The 21,941-nt window shown below is 44.7% G+C and overlaps 1 protein-coding gene across 5 annotated transcripts in view; it reads left to right on the forward strand.

Moving 5' to 3' along the window:
• The window catches only part of SCUBE2 (signal peptide, CUB domain and EGF like domain containing 2), a 67,576-nt gene extending 49,193 nt beyond the window's left edge, over positions 1 to 18,383 (forward strand). For all 5 annotated transcript variants that reach the window (XM_027073186.2, XM_027073189.2, XM_027073188.2 and 2 more), the window contains 7 exons: positions 3,328 to 3,498; positions 5,392 to 5,559; positions 6,267 to 6,428; positions 8,445 to 8,642; positions 9,840 to 9,992; positions 13,727 to 13,806; positions 14,501 to 18,383. In XM_027073186.2, the coding sequence (XP_026928987.1) occupies positions 3,328 to 3,498; positions 5,392 to 5,559; positions 6,267 to 6,428; positions 8,445 to 8,642; positions 9,840 to 9,992; positions 13,727 to 13,806; positions 14,501 to 14,653 (1,085 nt within the window). In that variant the 3' untranslated portion in view covers positions 14,654 to 18,383. The remainder of the gene's footprint in view (positions 1 to 3,327; positions 3,499 to 5,391; positions 5,560 to 6,266; positions 6,429 to 8,444; positions 8,643 to 9,839; positions 9,993 to 13,726; positions 13,807 to 14,500) is intronic.
• The last annotated feature ends 3,558 nt before the right edge of the window (positions 18,384 to 21,941 follow it).

Below are 21,941 nucleotides of genomic sequence, written 5' to 3' on the forward strand. Positions count from 1 at the left end.
CTGGGGGCAATTGACTCCTTTGTCTGGGGCAGCAAAACAAGCTGGCTGCTGGAGGAGAAAAGAGAACCAACTGGAACGTGTGATTGAGGCCTCTTTAGGCCAGATCTTCAGCACACTTGCAAAAAGCTGTTTTCAGGCATCTCTTCATGACATTCAGCATCACTTTTTACTGTTTAGCTCATTTTTCCCTTGTGAAAGAAGCAAATTAATTTGGAAGGTGCTTGGCAGGAATTATTTCTGTAGGTCTTTCTGGAAGGAAAATGGAAACTGTGAGTGACAATATGAGTTTGTTTGTGTGAAGCAGGCCTTTCACTGGGAGAAAAAAGAACCAGTGCCCTCTTTTCTGCAGGGCAGCCCAAGGGGCCATTTCTCAGCCCTTTGCTCAGTTGGAAAATTGCAACAGATGTGGGACATTGTGAGGCTTCTCAAAATGTAATCTTGAAAAGGCTTTGGGGGTTTAAATTGTTCTAAGGAAGAGTGGAAACCCAGAGCAGCAGGAGCCCATCCAGTTACTCATTCCAGTGAGAACCAGAGCCATTCCTGTCCATCCATGGAAGGGATCCGTTTTCCAGGGCAACTATGATGGAACAGACTGTGCTGATCTGACTCAAAGTTATGATTCTTGGGGCTTTGAAATCATTGCCGCCGTCTGGTACTTTCCCTCTAGGCACATGCATGTTACAGAAATGGAAATGGCTTGGCTGGAGGGAATCCGGACAGACAGCCCAGGTTTTATTTACTTTCTGCCAGACTTCATGACAGTTGACTTGGTAGAGCCATGAAGAAGTTACTCTGTCACTTACTGGCCTGCTGTAGGCCCATCCTAGGTCAGTCAGGAGGGACACAGGATAAGAAGTCAGGAATTCCCAGTACATAATCCAGCACCACTTTTCATGGGAGATGAACTGAAACCAGAGTCATTATGGAAGCCTCTATCCAGTGGTTCTCCTATTCGAGAATTAGGTCTGGAATTATAGACTCTGTCGGCCGCATATCTGTACGTTAGACTCATTATAACATTTGCCAGGAAAGCAAGAGAGCTTGGTTCACTTTCAACTTTAAAAAAAATATGATAAAATTAAATAAAATGATACTATGAATGTTATCAAAGACAATCCAAACAATATAAAAAAGTATTAAAAATTTGAATTTAGAGTATACTTTATTGATTGATGACATTTAATTGTAGAAATAATATTTGAAATATGGTATATTTTGGCTTATTATGATTTAGAAAAAACCTCGTTTGGGTTTTTTTTTCTTTTTTAGATTTTGGAGTGAATAATGAAAAGACATTTTTATTAATGGTAATAGAGAGCCTTGCCATGTTTAACCCTAAAAGTATAAATGCAAATTGCATGAAAACAGATATTCCTCCTCACAGACATTGAAGAGATATGATAGCTAATTTTATCATGTGACATTTTATTTTCTATATCTTAGCAGCTTCAGTAGAAAAGAGAATGTGTTGAGGTGCCTAGGTAGCTCAGTCGGTTGAGCATCCAACTTCGCCTCAGGTCATGATCTCATGGTTGATAGGTTCAAGCCCCATACTGGGCTTTGCACTGACAGCGTGGAGTCTGCTTCAGATTCTCTGTCTCCCTCTCTCTCTGCACCTCCTCCCACTCATGCTCATTTGTGTGTGCACTCTCTGTCTCTCCCTCTCTCTCCCCTTCTGTCTCTCACAAAAATAAGTCAACATTAAAAAAGAGAGGGGGGCCTGGGTGGCTCAGTTGGTTAAATGTCTGAGTCTTGGTTTCAGCTCAGGTCATGATCTCATGGTGTGTGGTTTCGAGCCCTGAACTGGGCTCTGTGCTGACCGCAAAGAGGCTGCTTGGGATTCTCTCTCTTTCCTTCTCTCTCTGCTCCTCCCTTGTGCTCTCTTTCCACCATCACCCCTCAAAATAAATAAATAAATTTAAAAAAGAGAGAGAGAGAGAGAGAATATGTTTATTCTAGTCAAGGTCCCCTAATGCCATATAGAGAATCCTTGGGAAAGGCTTGAATTATGATTCCGCACTTTTGTTAGAGAACTTTCTTCCCCTTAAATCCAAGACTCTTAATCTCACTGTAGGTGTATTTCACAGACTATCTGTGGGACCTTGGCCAAATTATTTCACGTCCTTAAGTCTCTATTTCTGTAAAATGTAGTTAAAAATAGTACCTAACTCCTTAGGGTTGTTAGATCCTAAGGGTTGTGTTTGTTTGTTTCTTTGTTTGTTTGCTTGTTTTTAAGTAGGCTCCATGCCCAAAGTGGAGCTTAAACTCATGACCCTGAGATCAAAAGTCACATGCTTTACTGACTGAGCCAGCCGGGCACCCCTATAGGGTTGTTTTGGGGGATATGAGATAATGTACGTAAAGATTTGGGCATGGTTAACAGGAGATATTAAGTACTTAGTAAATGTTAGCCATTAGAAAGGCTATTTTGATGGTTATGATGATGTTTGAATATGATATTAAAGAACCCAATTAAGCATATTTATTTTATATTTATATTCTAAAATAAGATATAAATCTATATTTAATAACTAATAATACCAGAAATAAAGTCAGAAGCATAGTTTATTAATTTCCTTGTAGTTTAGTCTTTCAGGAGACATTTACCATGGTTTCCTCTTTATAATATATTAATTTGATTACAAACATGAAGCGTGCTATGTTGGAGAGCTTAGTGGTAAGACTTTTGAGATCACCCTCCTCACAGCCACCAGAGAGTGAATGTTTCAATGGTTCCTCTACCTGAAGAATAAAATCCAAATGCCTGGCATTCAAGAATTTTTAAAATCTATCCTAAACTTCCTTTCTTCCCTCTCTTCCTATATGTCAAGCATGACCTTTTATGACCTGCCCCCTTTTCTTCCTGGGGAGATCCTATTCATCCTTTAATGTCGCACACAGATGTGGCCTCTAGGAAGCCTTCAGGGATGCCATCAGCCAGAATTAATAGTACCCTCGTTTCTATTCCTTTAGCGCTGGGCCTATGTTCAGTGAATGATTTTCACTTTATAATCCTTCTGACAGCTCTGTGAAATAGGAAAAGTCATCAAGTGCTTGTGCTCAAAGATAATTAAGACCACTGTGATCCCTGCTTCCAAGGAGTTCATGGTCTAGGGAGAGAAAACCTGTAAACACCTCTAACAGTGGGCCATAGGGATCATGGCAGAGGGGTGTGCACAGAAAACCCAAAGGTGGCACACATTCTGTATTCAGGGGTTTGTATGAAGGAGTGTGGGGTCAATGCCATCTGTTTACTGTTATCTCTAGCACTCTTCCTTTCTTGGCCTCTGTCCCCTCACTGACCAGATCATTTCCCACTTTGGCTAGTCAGTTGCAGGGCTGGGACATATTATGATGGAGCACAAGAACGCTGCATTTTATGTCCAAATGGAACCTTCCAAAATGAGGAAGGACAAATCACATGTGAACCGTGCCCAAGACCGGAAAATCCAGGAGCCCTGAAGACTCCAGAAGCTTGGAATATATCTGAATGTGGAGGTAAGGGTTCCATCTGCTCCTTCTTATTCCTCCGGTCTCCAATATTGCTTAGATGGAAGGTGTTAAGTAACGTTTCAGTGCAGACAATGCATACTGCACCATGGGCTTCCTATGGGCAGGGACCACACTGGGTTTATCTTTGGCTCAAGTGCCTACCTTGGTGCCCAACACATGCTGGGGTGATGCTCACTTGGACAAATAAATGAAAAGTTGATAGAAGGCATTGTCAGAAAAGAAGGTGTAAGTGTTGCTAATGCACACTTTACTCACTATAAATAAATATACCTTGACACCTGAATGATCTCCCAGTGTGTAGTGTTACAGTGGAGAAAGTGGTTCTCACTGTTTGTCCAGTTTTGGTCTCAAATTCATACCGTATTGATTTTTAAGGAGTAACCATTTGGTGACTTTGTTAAAACTCTGTGAAGAGTTTTTCATGTCCCTTATGTTAACTCTAGAGCCAGGTTGATTTAGATTTTTGTGGGCTTATTTCTTATTTATTTTATTAATAAAATAATTTGATTTTTGATTTTTGATTAAGTGGCCAGCTGTATTGATGCTCTGTGGGCTCACATAGAAGGTGTGATCTGACACGGCAGTTTGTAGGTGATGTCTGTGGTGGAGAGCAGATGGCCCCTGCCTCTCCTCCCAGTGACTCCCAGAGTCAGCTTTAGTTCCCACCTACATGACTCCAGACTCAACTGTGGGATCTTTCAAAGGGTTTAAAAATCAGAGCCTCAGACTAACTGCGTGACTCCTACCATATCTTTGGCCTGTTATGAAATCCTAGGACAACTGTGGGTTGATAAGGAAGCACTTTGGAGCATCTATTTATACTTGTATGTGACCTTATTAAGATATATTTATAATAATAATGTTAGTAGTAATTATAATAATAATAATTGCTAACATTTATTGAGTACTTACCTATGCCAGGCATAGGCAAAGTATATTACATGAATTAGTCCTCTGCTTGTTGTATCACTACAACAACTTTATGAGGGTCAGGTAATTCACTGAAGGTCACACAGCCAAAGAGTGGAGGATCTGGCATCAGAACATAGGTCTGACAGATTCCAGACTCTTCCCCTGGGTGTGTGTTCATTAAATGTCATTATATCTAGAACTTATAGGTAGAAAGAAGACTGTGAAAATTAATAAGGGAGAGATCAGCAGTACAAGAGTCAACAGATTTTCATAATACCTTGGCAATGACAAGCTAATTCCTAAAGAACATGTGCTTTTAGAAATCCTTTGGTTTATGGCTGTGCTTCTTGCCATAAACTTAAAAAATAATAAAGTAAGGTGCTTAAAGTCCCTCTGGTGCTTAAAGACCAACTGGGTCCCTCTATCAATGTGGATTCGATTGGTTGGATTTAGTAGGGGGAGTCCAGGGCACACTCTAGTGTAAGATGTAACTTAGTGTATATAATTGATAAAACAGGGAGACTCTTTCTTTCATGGCCAGAGAGTCTTTATATCACTAGGATGTAGCAGCTGGGTAAGAGTGTACTTCTGGGACAGATTACCGGATTGATTCCAGAGCAGAGAACCCTCTCTGGGGGCTCCTGCATTGCAGGGGCTATCTGGGCACTGTGTAGTCCTAAGCCTTAAGCAAATGCAGGCCTCACCCCAACTTTGGAAGCAGTTAACACTTGGCTCCTTGGTCTCCATCTTGGCACAATGCTTTGTAGCTCTGTGTGTAAACATCAGGCACTCACATGCCACCTACTCAGGGTCAGTGGCAGGGCAGGAGAGGGCTCCTCTCACAGAGGTGGGAGCTCAGGTCAGCATAGGGCAATAGGTCTCACCGAGTTCTGAGCTCATCTACAGAGAGATGGGAAAGGGTCTGACCAGGGGGCCTTGCTCACTTAGGGTCATTGGTTTCCCCAGGTCTGTGCCAACCCGGTGAATATTCTGCAGATGGTTTTGCACCCTGCCAGCTCTGTGCCCTGGGCACATTCCAGCCTGAGGCCGGCCGTACTTCCTGCTTCCCCTGTGGAGGAGGCCTCCCTACCAAACATCTGGGAGCCACTTCCTTCCAGGACTGTGAAACCAGAGGTGAGGACTTGGCAGCTTGCTTTTTTCCAGAGCTGAATTTCCCTTTTGAGAACCGTGGGGGTCTGGTAAAGCTCCTATCAAGCCCAGCCCAGAGGTGCCTTGTGTGGTGTCCCAGTAGCTGAGAGGTCAGGTCCCAGCACCATCCACTCCTGCAGGATATACAAGGAGCATGGGAACTCCCTAGATGTGGTCTCCCCTAGCCACCTGGCCCCCTTCAGACAGGGCTGACTGGTCTGGGAGAGGTGAACAGGTTTTATGCAACAGGTTCTTGGCTCCTTCTTTCCAGCCTTCCTCCCTCTCAGCCCCCTCCCCTGGCCCCCCTCCCATATAGGTCCTGCCCTTCCCCAGAGACCCACTGCCACCTCTCCCAGGACCTGGCATCAGTTAAGCACCCTCACAGCTCACAAGCGTGCTTTGCATGAGAACTCAGGCTGTGCTCATTTATGCCTGACTCTGCATGGACTGTAAACTCTTTGAAGATACACCCATACTTTGTTCCCTGTGTATTTTGCTCAGTGTCGTGAGTCACAGGTCCCACCCAAGCTGGCTATTTAGGGAATTAAGTGTTGATTAGCCCCAGATTAGTAGGAAAGCAGTACTTCATTTGGGCATACACATTTATTTCACCAACTGTGAAAACTTTTATGTGACCGTTGATGAAAACACAATTTTTTTTTCATTTTCTCCACCCTCCCCCAACCCCACAGTTCAATGTTCACCTGGACATTTCTACAACACCACCACTCACCGATGTATTCGTTGCCCAGCAGGAACATATCAACCTGAATTTGGAAAAAATAATTGTGTTTCTTGCCCAGGAAATACTACCACTGACTTTGATGGCTCCACAAACATAACTCAATGTAAAGGTAGGTTTCTCTAAGGCTTTCACAGTCTTGACCAAGAGGGAGGTGCCTGGTTCCACCTGGGACTGGGGGGGTTGGTGCAGGGGTCCCAGGTGCCTTGAGAACCATGAGGACACGGTTAACCCAGCTCACGCACTGCAGGTCAGCACCGAAGGAGAGCCAGGCTTGGCTCCCAGGTACTTACTTGTGTTGATCCTGGCTACTTCTCTGGGCACATTGACAGGCTATGCTCGCTGAAATTTCCTCCCACAAGCAGAGTTTCAGTTCAGCAAACATTGTTTGAGGACCTGTCAAATGCGAGGCCCTCCAAGCAGAATAAGTCCCTTGCCCTGCAGGCAGCACAGGCTGTAGGATCGAAGAGGAAAGAGCAATTAACTCTGCCTAGAGAGATGAGGGAAGGCTTCTGGAAGGCATGAGAAGGTTTTGATGGAGAGGGTGGGGGGAGAGCAGGAGAAAGAGCTTTATACCTGAGACCACAGCTGGAAGGAAACACACACTCAGAAAAATGAAAGGCTTTTTGAGAGACCCCCTGGACCTGGATCATGGAATGTCTGAGTGGAATCTGAGGCAGAACAGGAAGGGAAGCCTTGAATGCCACACAAAGGAATTTTATTTGTGTCCTGTAGGAATGGGGAGCAGATCATTCAAGGACTTGTTGTATATTTAGCTGGTTGGTTGGTTTTTAACCATTATGTAAAATTCTCCAGTAAAGGTCAGAAGTGAATCTCAGCTGACTCATTGTCATTAACACAGTGGTGTAAGGGAGCAAGGAGGCCTTCCCATACTGGAGGAGTTTGGGATTGAAGTTCACAGTGTTAGAAAATTCTTCCCTGTACCCAGATGAAATCTGTTTCCTTGTCTCCTATCCCCAACCCTTCATTGGCCCTTAGGAGCCACATGGCACGGATCTTCAGGCTGTCCTTCAGACTTGAAGCTGAGTCCTTCTCAACTCCATGGCTCTCCCCACTCCACCCCCTTCCAAGAAGAAATTTTTTCTAGTGAGAATAATAATTCACAGTTACAGGGCACCTGGGTGGCTCAGTTTGTTGAGTGTCCGACTTTGGCTCAGGTCATGATCTCATGGTTCATGGATCCAAGTCCCACATCGGGCTCTCTGCCTACAGCATGGAACCTGCTTTAGGATATTCTGTCTCCTTCTCTCTCTGCCCCTCCCCCACTCACACTTTCTCTCTCAAAAATAAATAAACATTAAAAAAAATAATTGCCAGTTACAATTAGAGAGGAAAAAAATAGTCCCTTCGACATCCTCTCCTGCACAGGTGCACCTGACAGTTTTATACAATAAGCCCCTTGAGGGCAAGGACTGTGTCTTTCTCATTTCTGAACTCCCAGAGCTTTTGCTAACATTTATTGGATGAATGGAGATTCAATGGCTGAGGTGTGTGTGTGTGTGTGTGTGTGTGTGTGTGTGTATGTGTGTGCGCACGCGAGTGCTCCTGATCTTTGCTCCCGGAGGTGAGTATCCAGCAAGCCCCATATTGACTGAGACCTAATTGGAATTTTCTTCTGCACCAAAAGTAAAATGTGGTCTTGAACAGAAGGAAAAGAGAAAGAATATGGCTATCATAAATTCATCAAGGTCTCTAGGAAAGGGTCACATATCCTCTAGTTAGTAGTCAGCTCTGTTCTCCCTATTTTTAAAGACCTAGAAATTCTATGTCATGGGTTCCCCTGGCACCTAGACTTTGTAAGCAAAATATTGAAAACTAAATTCATCCTTTGTTTCATGAGTGCCTTCCTCTGATCTTGAGCACCTTCAAGTTAAAGAGAAAATGGTAACTCAGAGGGGAACTCAGTGGGGTGAGCTCTGTGTGGGGAGTTAGTGTAGTTAGGCTCCCACGGGCGACCGTAGGCATTACAGAACACATTAATTCCTGGGATGGTGCCATTCCTCAATGGCAAGAGGATGCAGTGGTTCTCCTCAGTTGAGCTGCTGGTGGCCATGACAGAATGATGAAAATGCTGTGCCTTCATAACTCATGGCATTTCCTCTTCCAGACAGAAGATGTGGAGGGGAGCTGGGAGATTTCACCGGATACATTGAATCCCCAAACTACCCAGGCAATTACCCAGCCAACACGGAGTGTACATGGACCATCAACCCGCCGCCCAAGCGCCGAATCTTGATTGTGGTCCCTGAGATCTTCCTGCCCATAGAAGATGACTGTGGAGACTACCTGGTGATGCGGAAAACCTGTGCGTCCCCTCTCTCCCCTCCCCTCTAAGGCTAGCGTGGAAGCCTGCTGGCATGCTCCCCAGCTTTAAATGTGAGCAGCAAGGCTAGAGTGTCACCTCTGTATTAGAACAGAGATGGGACATGAGTTTATAGTGTTTGCCAAGAAACAAAATTTAGACAAACCCAACTTGAGGCCTCTTGCTGAATCCCAGAGGTAGTGATTCTGCAGGTCAGTCTCCCCCCCCCGGGCTCGCCGGGTACCCTCTTCCACAACATCACACAGAGCCAATGAAGCTCATGGAAGCCAGGCCCCAGACCGTTGTCTCACTGTGGGAAGCCACTCGTGGCTTTGGGACTGACCGAGGCTAAAGTCATAGTCCAGCCAGGAGGGACCCTCCTCCTATCCTGACGCATGACCCAGTGCCCATTAAGGGACACTGCCAGCAACACAACTTCAAGGCAGTGTAGTGAGTGAGCTCAGCAGCCAGACTGCCTAGACCTGAACCCAGCTTCACCTTTTGTTAGTTCCGTGATCTTGGACATACATTCTGATTCTTTCTGCAACTCCTTTTTCTCATCTGCTAAAATGGGGATGATAATAGTTGCTACCTCATAGGGTTATCATGAGGAATAAATGACTTCATGTACATAAAGCACTTAGAATAATAATGACACATGGAGCCATTGTGTTTGCCACTCTTATTAGTGGTTACAGTGTCTGAAGTCAGGTGTGGGTTTGAATTCTGAGCTATCCACATACTGGCTCTGTGACCCTGGGCAAATGCTTAAACTCTGTAAATGAGTTAACAGTGGCACTGACTTCCTATGGCTTTCAGAGGATTAAGTGAGATAAAGTCCATAAAGTGCATAGTGCACCACCTAGTCTTTGGGAGCATGCGGGGATTGGGGGTGGTTATTGCTGGATGACAGCAGGTAGCTCTGGAATTAGACGGCCTCTCCTTAGCCCCTGCAGTGAGCACCGCAGCCTGGGCTGCTGCTGTTTGCCTAGCCATGGGCATTTCAGTTAGCCTTCCCTGGGGGCTTGCAATCACCAGTGGAGTCCACTCAATTCCCAGGACTTTGGCTCCTATGAGCTGAGCCCAAAGAGCTCTGGAGCATAACTTGTTTTACGGTGTTTTCCTTTGAAACAATGAGTGTTCATTGTCTGCTGCTCAGGATGAGTCCTGAACCTTGCCCTCTCTAACTTCCCTTGGCAGCTTCATCCAATTCTGTGACAACATACGAAACCTGTCAGACCTATGAACGCCCCATCGCCTTCACCTCCAGGTCAAAGAAGCTGTGGATTCAGTTTAAGTCCAATGAAGGGAACAGTGCCAGAGGGTTCCAGGTCCCATATGTGACATACGACGGTAAGCGCTGTGAAGCTTGGGCTGCTTCACAGAAGCAAGGAGCTTCTCTGCTTTCGGGAGAACCAACTTCTGGGCCAGCTGGTAGATTGCTGACAAGCACACGTGCTCAGAAAGGCAGGTGGAATAAGGAGAAAGGACACTGCTGACTCACATGTGTCAAATTTTAAACAAGCATTTGGGGACACTGACTACAGGGATGAAAAGATGTTTTAGAAAATAAGTAAAAGTGAGCATGGCTTGGTGGGGAAGCACATGGGCCAGCCTCGACCTAATCTCTTCAGTGACTTCGTGTATGTTACTTACCATCTCTAAGTCTCATGTTCTTAATGTGTAAATGACGATAATCATTAGATCTAACATGGCAGTTAAATGCAATAATCCACAAAGGACTTGGTGCAGTGCCAGGCACATAGTAAATGCTCAGTAAATACTAGCTAATTATGACTGTGACTTTCATTACATGGAATCCTGAGGAGCAGGGGAGAAAGACCCAAGTTCTGGTCCTGTCTCTGCTACTAATTTGCTGTGTAATTTTGGGCAAATCAGATGAGTTCTCTGGTTTCATTTGCTTCTTGTTAGGTGAAGGGGTGCCCCGTGTGAGCTCTGGGGGCCTACCTGGGTCTGGGACTTGGTTTATAAACATTTACTTAAAATACAAAATGCACTGGAAAGAATACAGCAAAATCTCAAGAGATTTGGGTCTTGAAAGAACATATGAGTTGTGTGTGTGTGTGTTTTGTTTTGTTTTGTGTTTTTTTTAATAATGGGAAGAACATTAGTTAGAGAGAATGATCTAGGCCAAAGGATAGAGTACCTGGCATGTATGGGGACTGATTAATGGCCTGATTTGGTCAGTTGGTAGGGTGCATGGGGCTTAGCAGTGAGAGATAAGATTAGAAGCGTGTGAAGTTGGGTGGTGAAGGGCCTGGAGTGCTAAACTCAGAAGGGTGGACCTAATCTTACAGGGAGCCATGAGCCATTGAAGGTTTTTATACAAGTGTTGACAGTAGATGTTTTGGACAGATAGTATTCTATGGATTTTATAAAAGCATTTCACATTTATAACATGTTCCAAATCCAGGATTATCAACTCTGTGCCTGAAACCATGCCAAATCCCTCCTGATAAGGGCTCTTAGGATCAGAGCCCTAGGTGGACATAAATGCCTCCCATGTGGCTCTGCTGAGAGAGACAGAACACCTCATCTACCTGAAAGCAAACAACCAACAGCCCCCCTGCCCCCAATCTGGAATCAGTGAAAGAACCAAAAAAGACACGGAGACTCCAGAATAAATATCACTAAAGCTCACATCTTTTTGCTTGGCTGTTCTCAACTCTACCTTTGTAATACATGAAAACACCTTTTTTTTTTTTTTTTTCATTTTCTCAAAGAGTTGTAGCTTGAACCAGGGAAATTACACATAAAGCTGCTGAGGCCCATGAGAGTGTGTCTTACACATGTCACAGCAGATACTAGTTGAAAATTGCTGTTAGTAATATAGAAGCCTTTTAGGTCTTTACTCAGAGCTTATTTCATCTTTTTTTTTTTTGGAACATATATTTCAGACAAGCTTGATACCTGGTTTCCAAGCCCGGAAGAATAGAAATCACATTTAGAAGGGGCAAGTGAGGCTGCTGCAGAGTGGCTTACTGACCACTGGAGGATGGGGAGAACTGTAGTCCCGGCTAACTTGCGCTGAGTATGTGTACTGAGTACCAGGCATGTGCTGAGTGCCTTTGACACCGCATAGCCCTCATAATTGCCATAGACACGATTCTTTCCTGATTCTACGGACAAGACCAGTCAGGCTTAGAGATTAACTTAGGCTAACTGGCCTGAGGTCAGGAGGACAAAGTGGCAGAGATCTTTGGGACTCCAGGGCCTGAGTTCTTACCTATGACTCTTGACTGCTTTTCTTATGACAGTTGTAGCAAGGGATAAAACACGGTAGTTCTTGATAGTGGAGGGAATGCTTTTAAAAGACAGCAGTCTGGGGTGCCTGGGTGGCTCAGGTAATGATCTCATGGTTCATGAGTTCGGGCCCTGCATCAGGCTCTGTGCTGACAGTGCAGAGCCTGCTTTGGATCCTCTGTCTCCCTCTGTCTCTGCCCCTCCCCAGCTTGTACGCTCTCTCTCTCAAAATAAATAAGTAAACATTTAAAAAAGACAGCAGTCTGGGAGCATTTGGTGTGGTGGCAAACAGTGCTTCAGTTCTCTCTTACACTAGGACATGGCACAGCAACTGGTCCTCCTAGTGGTGAACACCCATCATCAAGAGGAGCTAGTTCTCTGAGCAAGAGACTCTGCAACAAAGGAATTCAAGATAAACATGTACTCTTACTCATATTTGATATTCACTGAAGTAGAAGAATAAGAAGGAAGATACCACATGAATAGAGCACCAGTGAGGTTGAACCTATATTAAATTAGTAATCATGAGGACCATACGATAGTTAATAGTTAATAAATTTTCATTAATCACCACTTGACTAGGAGAAACTTTTTCAAGCACTCTTTCCACATAGTTCCAGTGATGTTCTTATGATTTGTTTGGTTTTATTTGTACATGATATGCATACAAAGAGGCATTCTTTACAGCCTGGAATTTGGAAAAGATTGTGTTTTGCATGTGCTTGGTTTGAATTATGACTAGGAAGTAGGCTAGACTTTGAAAGGTGGGGATTTAGATTTGGAGGCAGCTTACGTTGTGTGCATTGCATTTACTATGTACATCAGCACCAAAAATTAACTAATAAGAAAATGAACATAGCTTTTCTTCCCTCTTTAACCAATAAAATTCTCCCCATCCCCTCCAAAAAAAAAAAAAAAAAAAAAAAAGAGGAAAAAAGGAAAGAAGAGTCTTGCTTGGTACTAAGAAGCTTGATTGTTTTACATAATACAAGGGCAGAGAGAAAAAAGGGAGGACAGAAGGGAGAAAAGTAGAGAAGAAAAGAAAAGCCCTGAAGCTGGTGAACTCACCAGAGAGCAAGTATAGACGGAAGAGATGAGAACCAAGCTCTGAGCCCTGCGACCCTCCCATAGTAAGAGGTCAGGGAGAGGAGGAAGAATAGCAAAGGAACTTCAGGCAAAGTGACCAGTGAGGTAGGAGGAAAATCTGAAAGCATGGTATCCCAGAAGCTGAGTGAAGAAGTGGATCGAGGAGGAGGGGTGACTGGAGACTGAGTCGACTGAGTTGACTGAGTTGACAACTCAGTTGTCAACTCAGACTGAGTTGACAATTCTTTTGAGTAGTTTTGCAACAAAGAGGGCAGAAATGTAGGATGGAAGCTGAGGGAGAAATGAGGTCAAGGGGGGACTTTTTTGGGATTGGAGACATAATAACATGTTTACATGCTGATGGGGAAGGCCCAATAGAGAGAGAAAATGTCATCATGTAGGAAAGAAAGGGCAGAAGTACTGGAACAATGCCCTTGACTTGGTGAGAGAAGATGGAGCCAGTGGAAAAAGTGGAGGAAGGGTGTTGACTGGATGCACAGAGGGTTCATCCAAGGGAAGATGGAACAGAAGAGGTGGGTGCAGAGGCTGGTAGGTGAGAGGATGTGGGAGTCTGTGGAAGTTCTCTTCTGATCACCTTCTCAGTATCACAGCAGTCACTATTCTGATAGCAGCTGCAGAAGAGGCATTTCTCAGAACCTTATTTAAAAATGAAAGAAAGAGTGAGTTTGGAAATAACTAAATCCCATGAATGTCAATCATGTCCTTTATTCCAACAGAGGACTACCAGGAGCTCATTGAAGATATAGTTCGAGATGGCAGGCTCTATGCATCTGAGAACCATCAGGAAATACTTAAGGTGAGTACGTAGTGAAGGTGGATGCTGCAGTCACCCATGGAGCTCCCAGGCACCACTGGAGGAAGGTTTTCCTTTTGCTCCATGTTGCCACCTTTCAGACACCAAGCCTGCTCTGGGCTGAGGTCAGTTTTATATCTTCACCAGACTTAATTAAAAAAAATATTCAGATGGCTTTCTTCAATGTTGTCAAGTGAAACTGTATTTTTTTTTTTTTTTTTAATTTGGAAATGCATGGAGGAACAGTGGGAAACTTGCTTACTCTAAATCCAGGCCAGTGGCAAATCATGGTTCCATGTTCACTCTCCAAATAACTGAATATCATTGACTCCTTGTTTATCCTTCAAGCCTAAAGTCCACCAAATTTTAGATGCTTATAAGTACTTATCAGACACTTGCCATCTCACTAACCCTGTAAATATTCCCCAGATTCCAGTGTTGCATCTCATCTGGTTTAGAAAAAGAAAACCATTTTTTATTTATTACCCTTTCCTTTATAAAAGTAACCCATGTTTTTTGTAGATACTTTGGGAAAATAAATACTGGAAAAGAGATAAAAATCAGAGGAAACAATTTTCACTAAGTGTTTCTCAGCTCAGCAACCTACTGTCCAACACTGGGACATTATAGTTCCATTGGCAAAATGTTGGAATGTTTAAGTATTTTGGCCCAGTAACAAAACTTGTGTTCTTTTTAGGATAAGAAGCTGATCAAAGCTCTGTTTGATGTCCTGGCCCACCCCCAGAACTATTTCAAGTACACAGCCCAGGAATCCCGAGAGATGTTCCCAAGATCTTTCATCCGATTGCTACGTTCCAAAGTGTCCAGGTTCTTGAGGCCTTACAAATGAGCCGGGCCACGTGCCACTCAGTGCCATGATCTGCCTGTGGGCTGCTGGGATGTAGCCATCTGCCTATGCAGCCAACATAGTCGGATATCGCTGCCTCCAGTAGCAGTGACTCATTAGAGTTCAATTTTTATAGATAATACAGATATTTTGGTAAATTGAACTTGGTTTTTCTTTCCCAGCATTGTGGACATGGGCTATGAATGGCAGTGAGTCCCACCATCTTTCACTGTGGTGGGTGGATGTCTTGGGGACATCAAGGGCTGGCTGAGCTGGACGTTAGTCAGCTCAGGTGAGACTCACCTGTCCTTCCTGGTTCTCACTCCTCCTCAAGGGGGCCATGGTGGAAAGGAGTCCACAGAAGGGGCTGCCTTATCTGAAACTTCAGCTTCCTCCTTACAGTCCTCCCTAAGGGAGCCCTCTGCACCTATGCTGTGACCAGGCAGAGTAGGAAAGAAGGAAGGGAGGGTGGGAGAGCCCTTCAGGCATCATGCACCCACCTGAGACCAAGAAGGATTCTGTTTCCCCATAGCCTTCTCCAGCCTGTGTGACCAGAGCTTGATCCCAGGACCCTGGGTTCTGAGCAGTGATCATTTAAGAATACTTAAAGCAGAAAGAATTAGAAATAAAAAGATAAAAACTAAGCACTTCCACAGATGTAATAATGTGGATCTATGGACGATGGCCTTCCTAGTTGCCAGCTTCCACTCTGCAGCGAATGCACAGTGCTGGTTTTAGCACCTTCAGCTGTGCCTTCAGATGCTCCACTGGGCCCTGCATCAAGGCCTGGAGAGTTCAGGCCGGATGTGATCTCCTTGGCGGATGAGAATCACCCACTGTTATGAAAAGGAGATTTCACAGATCCTGAGTCACTACTGCCAAGGGTGCTACTTCTCAGTGGGCTTGCCTCCACAGGTGTCTGAGGGCCACGTGGGCCACTGTGCAGCCAGACGGTTATGTTTGCCTTCCTTGCCCACTCTTCAAGGTCAGGCACTGCCGCAGCTCTGAGGACGTGAGCGGCACCACTAAGGGTGGGCTCGTTCTCTTAGTCACCACACCACCACCAGGAGCAGCTGCACAAATCCCCGTCTCCAGGTACTGCAGAATCACCTTTGGTTGGCACAGTGGGGACTCACAATCATTTTCTTCTGCAGAATCTTGAATTTTCAACATTACTTAATTTGTAAAAATTTAAATCCATAGGCAAAAATCTCATTACAGTGAAGAAAAAAAGAATCCTATCAAACAAGCTGCCATTTCCCTAATGAATGGGCTGAACTACACACACCTATAGTGTTTTGTTACTTCAGTAACAAACTAACTCTGTACACCAAAGTACGAAAAAATGGTTAGCAAATAATTTTAAAGAAAACAGAGCCTATTGGGAAGCTCTCTTTTCACCTCAGTTGTTGTTTTTTTAACCTACGTACAACATTGATTAAAAAAAAATACCCTAATCCAAATTTTCTTCTTTATTTGCATGGGTCCTAAATACCCATTTCCAAATTGCTTTTCAAAAATGTGAATATTTTCATTTTTTACAATCATCATCAAAATAAGCACTTGGAGTTTGTCATACAAGGACTTCGCCTACATTTCTGAGTCTCATCATAAGATGAAAATTCAAATGTAATATAACCTGAGTCAGTGACCCGATCCATGTGGAGGAGGGGTGAGCTGAACTGTGCCATCCTGTCCTAAGCACGTTAGTAACTCTATGTTCATGACTGTGTGATGCTGTATTGCTGAGGTCACAGGAAGACTAGGGATGGAAATGCACTGTGGGCTGAGACCCCACACGAGAGCTATGCTCCTGGTATAAGCATGAGCAACTGAGGTCCTCCCTAAGCTTCCTCTCTATCCCCGTCAACCACCCTGAGAGATGTTGTGGTGGGCTGGCTGCCTGGGGCTACTGTTGCTACCTACTAAATCAATCAATATTTATTGAACCTCTGCTCTGTGCCAGGTACTGTTCTAGGCCCTAGGGATGCCCAGTCCCAAGGCAGACAGGGTCCTTGCCCTCATGGGACTTACATTTTAGAGGGAGGAGATAGTCAATGACTAAACAAATCACCACAAAAAAGTATCAGCTAGCATTAAGTGTTATGTTGTAGGTTAATGTGACACATGACTGTGTCACTACTTTAGAATTATGGATTATGGATGTCCTTTCTGGGGAAATGACACTTCAAACTGAAAATAGCCAGAAGGAACCAGTCTTGGGACAGGAACAGTCAGGGCAAAGAGTACTCCAGAGAGAGGGAAACCAAGTGCAAAGGCTGGCAGGCAGAAGCCAGTGTGTGTGGGGGTCACAGTCCAGTGAGGAAGCAAATGGGATGAAGTGAGGCCAGGGGACTGGACAGGAGCCAGAGCACATCAAGCTTTGGAATCCAGAATGAGGGGTTCGGGTTTAATTCTGAATATGTTGTGAAGCTTTTAGAGGGGTTTAAGCAGAGGAGTGGGATGACCTGATTTATGTTTGTAAAAGATCGTTCTGGTTACTATATGAATAGATTTCAGAAAAAGGCATGGAGGCAGAGAGCCATTAACAAACTATTGCAACCAACCAGGCAGTCATCCAGGTAGGAGATGAGTTTGTCTGGGTTAAGGTTGTAGAAGTGGAGATGTGAGAATAGTTTCTGGGCATGTTTTGGGGCAGAGTCAAGAATTCGCATGAGAATTGGATGGAGAGGAAGGGAAAGGCAGCAACCGAAGAGGCCTCCTACTTGCCTGAGCAACTGGTAGCTGGAGGAGACCACAGGAAGAGAGAGTCTGGGACATGTGACCGTTTTAAAACATGTCCACAACTTCTTTGATGCTTCTTCCATGGAAAGTTGGTGGTCTTTTGACCCTCCCCTTAACTTGGAGCTCTGTGACTGCTTCCCCAGTTTAGTGTGGCAGAAATAACATTTTACCAGTTCCCGGGCCCAGGACTTCAGACACTGGCAATTTCCACTTCTTTTGCTCCCACTGAGAACTCAGTCACCACAGCCTGTGGAGCAGCCATGCAGAGAGGAACCACGGCCCCCCACCCCATAGTCCAGCTGAGCTCCCAGGTGACAGCAAGTAAAACTATGTGAGTGAGCCATGTGGGAGTGAATTCTCCAGCCCCATGTCCAGCCGCCCTAGCTAGTACTTCACAGAGCAGTTCCCATCAAGCCATACCAAAATTGCAGACTCATGAGCAAAATCAATGGTTATTGTTTTTTCCGTCACTAGGTTTTGGGGTGATTTCTTATGCAATAATAAGATACTGGAAAAGGAGAGCTCAGTTTGGGCCATTTCAAGTATAAGGTACCTGTTTAGGAATCCACACTCAAGAGTTCAGGTAGGCAATTGATCCTGTGAAGCCCCAGGAGAGGTCAGTGCTGGAATATGAATTTTAACATCACAGAATAAAGACATGAGACATGAGGTAGAGGTCACCTGGGAAAAGTATGTACATAAGGACCAGGGAGCTCCGAATTCTGGGATTCCCTGTGTGGGCACAGGACCAAGACTTGGAGGAACTGCTTGTTAAGTAAACAGGAAGAGGTCAGAGCTGTTTCCCCTGCCCTCCAAGAGAGCTCTTTCTGTGGGAGGACACTGAGTGGAAGTGAAATCTGTACAAGACCTTCCTTCCAGCTGTGGATATTGTTCTTGAACCATTTACTTAAGTGCTGCATTTGTGGATTTAGCAACGTTTCCCTTGAGTTTCCAGTGCTAATAAAAGAGTGTTTGCCTTTTCACACTACCAGATGATTATCTTCACTGTGGAAAATTGCTTCCTCTGAATCATTCTCTGAGCTGTTAAATGTGTTGTCTGTAGGCATTCACTGGATTTAGGCTTGCAGGTGATTTTAAAATTGTCATGTGGTAATCTGGGATTGTGGCTGCACAGCACAAAGCAAGGACTCACTTGCCCTCAGGCAGATCTTTGTGGGGAGAGCATCAGGGCTGTTGCTGCAGGCTGCTTTAGTGGGTGGGCCCGTGTGCTGGGAAAGTGCACCCACACCAAGCCCAGACTCTATCCTCTCTTCAGTCCAGAAGGGATGCCTCCTCCTAGGGCTGTCAGCATCTCTGCTTCCTTTCACACAGCAGGGTGAGTCCTGAGAGCCTTACCCAAGCCTATATCACTCTTAGCCAGTATTTGGGAGGCAAATGGATTAGATGAGGAGTAAAGCAATTTCCTCACCAAGTTCAGGGAGGTTTGTTATGTATGGCCTCCTTGCTTGGCAAGCCATCCTCGGAATCCAGGCCCTACGTGTGGCCACTAGGGGCCCATCCATAGGAAGTGAGAAGCCTTGGTGAGGCTTCCTTTCTGTGGCATCTTCTACTCCAGGGGACTGTGAACCCAGCTTGCGTTTCCTGAGTATGTGTGGTTCCCTGCTTCCTTCTCCCTTCAGGTAGTCCTGATTGGCCTGCAGGAGACCATCCTCAAGGACCTGATGGCCCAGCAAGGCTGTTCCTGTGATAGACAGTCACAAAGACCTAACTACTCAGTGGGGATCACTTTCCAGAGAACACAGTAGGATCAAAATAGAATTATAGATTTAGAAAGTGAAACCACTCTAATTCTCAGGGAGGCTGCTTTAAAAGCTGAATAAAAGGTCACAAATTCACCTACTGCAAATAATGACAGTAACTTAGCATTATTTGGTTTTCAGAGTATCTCATTAGGGGAATGCTACTACAGATATGAGTTACTAATAATTATTTGTTATGTGTTCACTCATTTATTCATTTATCCAACATATTTCTTGCACATTTACTAAGTACTGTAGGAGCTGGTGTGCTGTAGTGAGCAAAATAAAGTCATTGCTTTTGTGTTTAGATTCTAATGGAGAGAGACAGAAAATAAATAAATATAAATAGCAAAGTCAAGTGTGGTAACTGTTTAAAGGAAATAAAGAAGGGTAAAATGGTAGAGGATGAATAGGTGGTGAGAGGGAGTTGCTATTTTAGATAGGGTGAGCTCATCGTTGGAGTCATGAATCCAAGCTTCTCCCAGGGCACTTGCTCCTGAAGCCTACCATGGCAGTGCTGGCCCTGGCAAGTTCCCCTACGCACCCAGCAAGCACTTGACATTTCATCTCATGCCAGGCTGACCAGAGCTCCAAGTTGTGAACAAGCCATTTTGTAATTTCTAGAGCAGGCACCACCTAGTGGTTGTAAAATGGAATAGATCAGTGTCTCATTCACTCCCCTGCTTTGGAGTTTAAATGGCCACAATTCAAGGCAAAATGTTACCAGTGAGATGTTGTGGACCAGGGCTGTGACTGATTGCATGTTGTTTAATACAGCCCTCAGAATGTATCTGTTTAGATCTTTTCCTTATCTCTGCCTGGCCTAATGACTAATGACCAGGTGGGAAGTCATTGAGTTGGGTCTTTTCAAACTGTCAACAGTGCTCTGAATCATGTCCAAACACACACACACACACACACACACACACCTCATTCATTCATTCATTCATTCATTGTTAATGGTCTAGGCACCATGCTAGGTTGGATATATACTGCTGAGACAGCAGGGAAAAGGAGTTGAAAGAATGAGGGGGGAGAATCCCCATATTGTAATCTTGTGAAATCTTTTAGCACATGTAGTTCCAGGAGCTACCATACCCCTGACCTTGGACTGTCCTCTGATCCTATAGTCTACACTAGGACTGAAGGATAACTTTGAGGCACAGTTTGGAATTTTCTGTCTTTTCCCTACACAATGCAAAAAGCAGAAATACAAACCTACCTCAAATGGGCTTTGGTGCTGGCTTTGCCTTATTTTTTTTTTTTAATTAAAAAAGTATTTATGAGAGAGAGAGAGAGAGAGAGAGAGAGAGAGAGGCAGAGCATGAGCAGGGGAGGGGCAGAGAGAGAAAGACACACAGAAGCAGAAGCAGGCTCCAGGCTCTGAGCTGTCAGCACAGAGCCCAATGTGGGGCTTGAACCCACGAACCAGGAGATCATGACCTGAGCGGAAGTCAGATACTAAACCAACTGAGCCACCCAGGTGCCCCTGGCTTTGCCTTATTATACACACTTTGTGATTAAAGAAAAATTAATAGCTGCTGAGCAGGAAATGAAACTAATGCCCCAGGGAGGACAGAGCCCAGCAATGTGTAACATCAAGACAGTGTGGCAGTTAAAGAGTGTGAGCTTGTGGTAAACCCTGGCCAGCTGTGCTCAGCCCTCCGCAGCCTTGTGGGTAACTCACTGTGTGACCACAAACTGGTCATTTCACACACTGCCAATGCAGCTGCATGTGCATGATATCTGTCCAACATATAAAACTGGATGATATAGCAGGATGGTAATGGCGACAAAGCAAGAATGTGTGTCCAGAATACCAATGTTAGATCCAGGTGACCTGGCTTGAGGAAGGGAGCTTTCAGCAGCCACAAAGGTACCCAAGCAGGAATTTTAGGTGATGTGGATGCAGGTATCAGAGGCCTGGTAAATCCTTACTGAGGACTTCCAGTAAGGAACTGATGTGACTCAAGCAGCATCAGTCATCCAATATCCCCCCTCCCAGAATTCCGAAAGTTCTCTTTATGAATGTATTCTCTCTGTTTATCTTAGTGAAAGGTTTCTCTAAGAGTGTTTCCTAATGCTCATTTTCTCCAGGACTCCTATTATGTCCTCTGCAGTACCTGGATTGGTATCCCAGCTCTGCCACTTAATAGTTGTGCGACCTTGCACAAGTCACTTTACCTCTCTGTGCCTCAGTTTCCTCATATGGTATGTACACTGACTGGATAGGGTTGTTGTGAGAATTAAATGAGTTCCTCATGGAAAACTCTTGGAATACTGCCTGGAATGTAGGAAGGGCTCAGTAAATGTTAACTATTATCATCACCATTATTTCCCACTTCTGAAGACTTGAGAAGTTAAATTCAAGATACTTTTTTTTTTTTAACATCTGCTGGGTTTATTTGAACATTCAGAAGACAAGGCAGGAAACAATAATAGGAAAGAGGATGGGGTGTAGCTCCTCAGAGCACCTCCCAGAGCCAGGAGACACTTAACTTAGCTCAGTGAGTAGTCAGGGGAGCCAGGGCCCTGGAGCGCCAGCCATGTCAGCACCATGGGAAAGAGGACTCAGGTGAGTCCACAAGCAAATCTCTGGCCAGCAGATGTGCCCACCTCAGGAGATGCAATGGCGGGAGGTGTCCGCCATTGGTCACCTACTGGAGGGTGTGCTGGGCCCTCCAACCACCCCATGGGTCAGCCTAAATCCCAAATCTATTTTAAATGGGTTCACACTGTGCTGGTTTCTCCCATCTCACTGAAACACAAGGTCCTTTAGTCACAGG

The sequence above is a fragment of the Acinonyx jubatus genome, chromosome D1, assembly GCF_027475565.1.
Source record: "Acinonyx jubatus isolate Ajub_Pintada_27869175 chromosome D1, VMU_Ajub_asm_v1.0, whole genome shotgun sequence".
In the NCBI taxonomy this organism is placed as follows: domain Eukaryota; kingdom Metazoa; phylum Chordata; class Mammalia; order Carnivora; family Felidae; genus Acinonyx; species Acinonyx jubatus.